The sequence below is a fragment of the Pogona vitticeps genome, chromosome 1 (assembly GCF_051106095.1).
Source record: "Pogona vitticeps strain Pit_001003342236 chromosome 1, PviZW2.1, whole genome shotgun sequence".
Taxonomy (NCBI): domain Eukaryota; kingdom Metazoa; phylum Chordata; class Lepidosauria; order Squamata; family Agamidae; genus Pogona; species Pogona vitticeps.
The window spans coordinates 348,488,890-348,497,416 of record NC_135783.1 but is presented as its reverse complement, the minus strand read 5'-3'; the positions used below and the strand labels follow the sequence as shown (position 1 = coordinate 348,497,416).

The following is an 8,527-nucleotide window of genomic DNA, read 5'->3' as shown; positions in this document are numbered from 1 at the left end:
ATTTTTTCACTGATTCCATAGTGTACTTTATTTGCATTGTTGAAGAAATATTTGAAGAAACACTTAATATACATATTCAGCATACAAAAACGAGCTTATTATTTAAAAACAGCAAATTTAATTATAGTACTTTGGTAAAAAGCAGCCTATCATGATTCAGGTAAGACTGACAGGGTTTGCTGTGCTATGTAGAGATAACTCTGAAATCACAAGGATCTGAATTTTCATAAGCGAAAAACAAGTTTGCAAGCAATCTTCTAATTTTGGTTCTACAGGCAAATGATAGATCTTGGTATTTCTTGTAGAATACAGGAATCAAAAACTTGAATTTTCTGTGAGCAGACCTTTCCTGGAAAAATCAATACTGTGTTTCCCCAAAAATAAGACAGGATCTTATATTAATTTTTGCTCCAAAAAAATGATTTAAGTTGTATTTTCCGGGGATGTTTTATGTTTTTCATGTACAACAATCTCCATTTATTCAGATACAGTCATGTCATCATCTTCTGGTTGCTGAACAATAGTAGAGGGCAGGGTTTCACTTAACGGGTTTGTTTTTGGGGTAGGGTTTATTTTTGGGGTAGAGCATCCTGAAAAACCATACTAGGGCTTATTTTCAGGTTAGGTCTTATTTTCAGGGAAACAGGATACTATCATTACCTGATTGAGTTTTTAGCCTCCAATATACTACCACTTCAATCTTCACTTCTAGAGTATGTCTGTGAAAATATTTCCTGAGTAAAAAAAATTACTATCCTACTTACAAAAAAAACAGCAATAAGGCAAAAGGGTGTTTTGGTAGCATTTGCAAAATGGTTCAGAACCAAGCTGCTGGTATATCAGGGCATTTCTGGTAGGGCAATGCAAAGGGCAATTGTTTGAGGTCTAGAATATTTTGGAGACCTCTGCGCAAGCACAGATTAACCCATTAGTGTGAGTTCACAGATGACCATTCGAAGAACCAATTACAGGTAAGTAACCTCTCTCTTTCCTGGTGTCTGGTAGGGCAGTGCAAAGAGGCAAAAGGTGACTGCTTTCATGTTTCCATGTTTCACAGAGCAAGATTTTCTTTTGGGTAGAAGAAGTCCCTCCCATTGGTCACAACACATGGGAACATGTTAACACCAGCTGTAGGCTGGTAGAAAGGCACTAGTGGTATACAGTATAAGAAAACCCCACCGTCAGAAGGTCAGGTTTGTGCTCTTTATTATTAGTACAACAGAATAATACTTTTGGATGTTGTAGGTACTAACAACTTTTGTGCCCTGAGAGATCTAGGTAGAAAATGGGAGTAAATCTCTAATAGCCACCCTGGAAGCAAGTCACTCAGTTCAATGGGTTTTACACATTGGCAAGTGGAGCACAGCCCTAAAGGCTTCAACACATTGTTTGAGAGAATAATATAATATTCAAACAGCCACCCTACAGTAGAAAACTGCACCCCATGAGGTAAGTGAAGGAATGTGCCTCTGGTGGCTAACACACTATATGGTCAATCAGCATTATAATGATACATTACGGAAATAACAGATTGATATGCATATATCATACTTATGCCAGGTTATATGTCATAACTTCATCTCTTGCCACATATTTTTAAAAAGTATGTATTTGAAGACAAAAGGTTTCTTCATCCTCAGTCTGCTTCTGCTTAGGAAGACTTTTTGTAATAAGAAACATCAGCATCCTGCAATGAAGATTAAACACTAATTAGTCAAGATAATCAGAGAATCCTCAATGCCTGTACTAGAGTTTGTGCTTTAAAGTCACAAGAACAAAACACTGTCTTGAGAGGCTGTAAAAATGAAAATAACTTTTATCACTAGTGTAAGTACTAAATATTCTTTTGTGGGACAGTGTTGTCTTGCATTGCAGCCACTCAACCTCATCTTTGCCACCATATCCTTCCACATGGAAGCAAATTTGCATCCTTCCCTGTGGAAAAGATGGTCTATGGCAGTAGTGGGTGATGTCCAGGGACCACATGTGCCCATTCCTAGATCTTCACTAAGCTCTATCTACCAAATTGTATCTTTTTTAAACTGAGCACCCTCTAGGGATGGAAGTTTTAAAACCATGGGGTTGTGGGGAAGCCAGGGATGTTGGGGTCTCCTAAAACATGGCAGGATTTTCCCCATGCCCCTAGATAGTACAAAAGTACGTATTAATCTTAACCGACTAGATAGGCGGGATATAAATCGAATAAATAAAATAAATAAATATTAAATTGGGAGGTAGGTCATTGACATCCTGGGCGTCAGTGAACTAAAATGGATGGGAATGGGCAAATTCAACTCAGATGATTATCATATCTATTACAGTATTGTGGGCAAGAATCCCGTAGAAGAAATAAAGTAGCACTCATAGTCAACAAAAGAGTGGGGAAAGCTGTACTGGGATACAATCTCAAAAAAGATAAAATGATTTCAATACAAATCCAAGACAGACCTTTCAACATCACAGTAATCCAAGTTTAACCACTGATGCTGAAAAGGCTGAAGTTGACCAGTTCTATGAAGACTTACAACACCTTCTAGAACTGACACCAAAGAAAGAGGTTCTTCTCATTATAGGGGCCTGGAATAATAAAGGAGGGAGTCGAGAGATAAAAGGAACGACAGGTAAGTTTGGCCTTGTAGTTCAAAACAAAGCAGGGCAAAGGCTAATAGAGTTTTGTCAAGAGAACAAGCTGGTCATCACAAACACTTTTCCAACAACGCTAGAGGCAACGCTACACATAGACACCACCAGATGGGCAATACCGAAATCAGCTTGATTATGTTCTCTGCAGCCAAAGATGGAGAAGCTCTATAACAGTCAGCAAAAACAAGACCTGGAGCTGATTGTGGCTCTGATCATCAGCTTTTAGCAAAATTCAAGCTTAAACTGAAGGAGGAAAAACCACTGGGTTAGTCAGATATAATCTAAACCAAATCCCTTACAGTACGAGTACACAGTGGAAGTGAAGAACAGATTTAAGGAACGCAATTTGGTGGACAGAGTGCCTGAAGAACTATGGATGGAGGCTTGTGACATTGTACAGGAGGAAGCAACAAAAACCATCCCAAAAATGTAAGAAAGCAAAGTGGCTGACCAATGAGGTCTTACAAATAGTAGAGAAGAGAAGGGAAACAAAATGCAAGGGAGATAAGGAAAGTTACAGAAAATGGAATGCACTTCCAAAGAATAGCAAGGAGAGACAAGAGGGCCTTCTTAAATGAACAGTGCAAAGAAATAGAGAAAAATAATAGAAAGGGAAAAACCAGAGTTCTGTTCAAGAAAAATGGAGATATTAGAGAAACATTTTGTGCAAAGATGGACATGATACAGGACAAAAATGGGAGGGACCTAACAGAAGGCATAAAGAAGAGGTGGCAAGAATACACAGAGGAATTATATCAGAAAGATCTGGATATCCCGGACAACCTAGATAATGTGGTTGCTGACCTTGAGCCAGACATCATGGAGAGTGAAGTCAAGTGGGCCTTAGAAAGCATGACTAAAAACAAGGCCAGTGGAGGTAATGGCATTCTAGTTGAACTATTTAAAATCTTAAAAGATGACACTGTTAAGGTGCTACGCTCAATATACCAGCAAGTTTGGAAAACTCAGCAGTGGCCAGAGGACTGGAAAAGATCAGTCTTCATCCCAATTCCAAAGAAGGGCAGTGCTAAAAAAAATGCTTCAATTGCCGTACAACTGTACTCATTTTATACGCTAGTAAGGTTATGCTCAAAATCCTACAAGGTAGGCTTCAGCAGTATGTGGCCCGAGAACTCCCAGAAGTACAAGCTGGATTTTGAAGGGGCAGAGGAACCCGAGACCAAATTGCTAACATGCGCTGGATTATGGAGAAAGCCAGAGAGTTCCAGAAAAACATCTACTTCTGCTTCATTGACTATGCAAAAGCCTTTGACTGTGTGGACCACAGCAAACTATGGCAAGTTCTTAAAGAAATGGTAGTGCCTGACCACCTTACCTATCTCCTGAGACATCTATATGTGGGACAGGAAGCAAGAGTTAGAAATGGATATGGAACAACGGATTGGTTCAAAATTGGGAAAGGAGTACGACAAGGCTGCATATTGTCTTCCTCCTTATTTAACTTATATGCAGAATACATCATGCAAAAGGCAGGACTGGAGGAATCCCAAACTGGAATTAAGATTACCAGAAGAAATATCAACAGCCTCAGATATGCAGATGATACCACGCTGATGGCAAAAAGTGAGGAGGAATTAAAGAACCTCATAATGAGGGTGAAAGAAGAGAGTGCAAAAAATGGTCTGAGGTTCAACATTAAAAAAACTAAGATTATGGCCACTGGTCCCATCACCTCCTGGCAAATAGAAAGGGAAGATACGGAGGCAGTGACAGATTTCACTTTCTTGGGCTCCTTGATCACTACAGATGGTGAGAGCGCCACAAAATAAAAATACACCTGCTACTTTGGAGGAAAGCGATGACAAACCTCTACAGCATCTTAAAAAGCAGAGACATCACCTTGCCAACAAAGGTCCGCATAGTCAAAGCTAGGGTTTTTCCAGTAGCGATGTATGGAAGTGAGAGCTGGACCATAAAGAAGGCTGACTGTCGAAGAATTGATGGTTTTGAATTGTGGTGCTGGAGGAGACTCTTGAGAGTCCCCTGGACTGCAAAGAGAACAAACCTATCCATTTTGAAGGAAATCAACCCTGAGTGCTCACTGGAAGGACAGACCCTGAAGCTGAGGCTCCAATCCTTTGGCCATCTCATAAGAGAAGACTCCCTGGAAAAGACCCTGATGTTAGGAAAGTGTGAAGGCAAGAGGAGAAGGGGACGACAGAGAACGAGATGGCTGGACAGTGTAACCGAAGCGACCAATATGAATTTGACCCAACTCTGGGAGACAGTGGAAGACAGGAGGGCCTAGCATGCTGTGGTCCATGGGGTCACAAAGAGTTGGACACAACGACTAAACAACAGGACATGTTGCCCATTTTCAGCTCGCCCACCTTGGTATTTCCTGTAGAATACAAATTCATATGCAATCTAAAGATACCAAGGCTAATATCTTTATTTGACCTCTAAAATTGAAACAGTTATACTCCAAAAGTAGTTATGTCTTCCAGGCATCATTATGTGCTGATGACAATCATGCTGTTGTCTTCCAGTACTTTAAATAGTCTCAAGAACTGCAAACCATCTGGAGCAAACTGGAAGCAAATAAATTTAAACCACAGTCTGTTGTTACAGAAAACTGCATTGTGACCCCCCTCAAACAAACAAAAACACAACAACAACACAACTCTGGATGAGTAAGGGAAACATGACTTCCAGTTTTTGGCCATCTTCTCCAATTTGGTCATCCTGTAAAGTTGGCTTTGTGGATTCCATAAGAACTTGTCTTTCCAAGATGGCTACAACATTGGTGCAGCTCAAGAATTCATAGTGCCTGTTGGTCCACAGTTGTGGCCTAGCAAAGCATTCAGATGGCACACAATTGCAGTTGAACAAAGTGTCCCAAAAGCCTATTGCTCTTACTTCAGAATAACCTTTCTATTTCTCAAGTAGAAGAGACAAACTGCAGACATGCCTTCAACTGGGTTCTAGAGATGAGTCTCGTCCACACTGCCAGCCAATCTTAATGAATCAAGCTTGGATTAATGGAACAGCAGTCAGCAGTGGGATTTAGAGAGCCACAGTCAGACCTTGTGCAATATTCTGAGGTCTTTAACCCTAACCCTCCCTACTACTGTGTCTGAAAAGCTATTCCAGAAAACAGAAGCATCCCATGGTAATCTCTGAGACAGCAAAAGGGGCAAAAAGGGAATTGTTTGTTCTGATGTTACTACCATTTCTACCTGTTCATTTCTCCTTTAAAAGAACAGATTGATCTGGACACCTCATTGCATTTATGCAATACACTCTTTGAACATTTAAAGTACTTAACATACATTCTATCCAACTTTTTAGGCTAAAGCAAAACAAAAAAACACACAACATAACACAACTACATACCACTCCACTCTTGAAATTCTGTATACGTGTCTTCCCTAGGCGATTCAGCAGCCACCATGCCCAGGTTGGTGCGTATTGCCAGAGGTAACAGACTGCCAGATATGGATTGTCACTAACCCAAGCTTCCATTATATCATTAGCTATGCTGACCAGGGTCAGACGAGCACAACGGTCGGTTCGCATTTTGTGAGACTGGTCCCCGACATTTTTATTTACCTGGGTGGGAGGGGAGAAGGGACAGAAAAAGGAGAATATTAGTGTGTTGCGAGATACCTTTTGCCAGAAGAAATAAGTCTTGCACCAACTGCTTAAAAATAAGATCCTTGTACGACTGCACATTTCAAATCAATGCAGGGAGTAAAAAAAAGGTGGGTGGGTTATGCTATAGATCGGCCTTTCTCCCAGTGTTGCTGACTACAATTCCCACCATCTCCGACCACTGGCTATAATGACTGGGGCTGATGGGTTTAAGAGTTTAGCACGATCTGCAAGGCCATGAGTTCCTGCTGTTTTTAAAGGTTTAAATGGATTTGCCTTAAAAGCAAAGCTTCTTTTCCAGGGCTGGCAGTATATATAGATTAAGGTTGTCTTGGAACTGAACGAGAAAAGTGTTTCCCCTCTGAGACAGACACTGAAAGTCTGAAATAATTATGTGCTGCCAAGTCAGTTATGACTTACAGTAATCCTTCCAGGATTCTCTAATTATAATCGGAAGTAGCTGACCAGTCTTTTCTTCTGGTAGTGCTCTGGGACTAAGCCATTTGCCCAAGACCACAAAGATGGCAGGGCATGTAATCATACCAGACCTAACACCCTGGGTGATCATGACCAACCCTTTCCACGAGGTACAGGGAGGATTCGAATCCTTGACTTGTGGCTCTACAGCCAAGTGTTTTGATCCACTGAACTACATTCGTGCTCTAATGATGGGCTCTCAAGTCAATTCCAACTTAACAGTGCCCTGAAGTGCTCACTAGTGGTTTACCAAGCTTTCCTTCTGATGGTGCTCAGGGATTGTGCAACTTGCTGAAGGTCACAGAGGTCACAAGACACACAATCTTCCCAAAGCACGAACACTCCAGGTGATCTTGGCTGGCCCCTCTCCAAGGAAACACAGCAGAGATTTTATAAACCCCAATCTCTGGCTCTATTGCCAGACATTCCAGCCCCGACACCAACTGAATGGACACGTGCTGTTTGTCAGACTGCATGGGTGACGTGGCAAGAGAAAAAAGCCGAGGGTATTAGTATTCATTCACGTTTCAAAGTCAACTTGCAAAATCACCAGAGATGTCAATTCAATATGTGCGTCATCAGAGTGGAAGAGACTGATGAGACCACTTCAGACAGAAGGACAAGCAGAATACCTTCCCACATTCTAAATAACTAGGTATCTAGGAGAAAGGTCAAAGATTTCCTCCAACGTGCTAGATTAGTAAATGCAGAGAATCTCCACCGGATAAGTTCCTCGATCAAGGCGGGGAGGTTGATTAAAAGGCCAGCCAGTGCAAACTGGATATACAAACAGTGTCTTGTTTACTATTGTGACATCGCCTGGCAAAGCCAGAGTACACTGTGTCAACCCCAAACAAAGAACTGCCTTTGTGAAGGTCACTGCATGTGGCATTTCAAAATCCACTGGGAACTGCAGAAGTTCACTTTTTTTGTTGCAAAATGTTCCTGTTGGTCACGTTCCTCATCTCCACATTCAGTTCAAAAGAATCGCGCAACTGTCTTATGTGTAGGAACCTTTTACGTCTAAAAAGGGTGGGAAACATTCAGACAGATAAGTGTCCACTCCATATTCTGAAGTGGTTCAGCTCCAGGAAGGCTGTTAATCTTCCCTTACCTAAAAGATGTTACAGAGGATAACGGTACCACAGTTACAAATTATACACGACCCTTATTTATATCTCTATGACATCTCTCTAAATTTCTTCCAGCAGAGACACCTTCTCCAAGGTGATACACACAGCTCCATAACAAGCAGGTCAGGCTCTTTTTGAAAGAGCATCACTCTTTCAATTTATTTTTCAGGCCAGCCAAAAAAAATCAGCTTTGTGAAGCAACTGGGTTGGTTACCGGTGTAGGCAGGCCCTCACACACTGAAGTGAGAAAGGACACCTTTTCAAATGTTTTGAGTCCATTTTGCAACCAACCCTCTCATGCATTCTTACCTTTGGAATCTCTTCAGTAAAGACGTTTTGTATGATCTGTGACTGGACAGGCCCTGGACAGATGTTAATTACACTTATGTCAGGATATTCATAAAGCTCAGGCCGAAGAGAATTAAAGAAACCCTAGAAAACAAGAAGAAGAATACATATAGAAGTTAAAAAGCTCCAGTCACTACACAGCTGGTTCCCTTACCTAAAGACAAACCAGAAGTAATTTATGTACCTCTTGTCTAAGGACAAACCATGATTACAAGATCCTGACACAGCGAGACCTGGGCTCATGTACTCTCCAATCCTTTCCAAGAATAACATCCTAGCTCATTAATAAACTGCATTTTGCAAAAAGAAAA

At 41.1% G+C, this 8,527-nt stretch overlaps 1 protein-coding gene across 1 annotated transcript in view; it reads right to left on the bottom strand.

Moving 5' to 3' along the window:
• Position 1: 1 nt before the first annotated feature.
• Positions 2–8,527, bottom strand: part of DHRS7 (dehydrogenase/reductase 7) — a 28,467-nt gene continuing 19,941 nt past the window's right edge. Inside the window, exons 5-7 of the mRNA XM_020813696.3 lie at positions 8,178–8,300; positions 6,001–6,216; positions 2–1,687 (exon numbers count right to left, since the gene is read on the bottom strand). Of these exons, the coding sequence (XP_020669355.1) occupies positions 1,652–1,687; positions 6,001–6,216; positions 8,178–8,300 (375 nt within the window). The 3' untranslated portion in view covers positions 2–1,651. The remainder of the gene's footprint in view (positions 1,688–6,000; positions 6,217–8,177; positions 8,301–8,527) is intronic.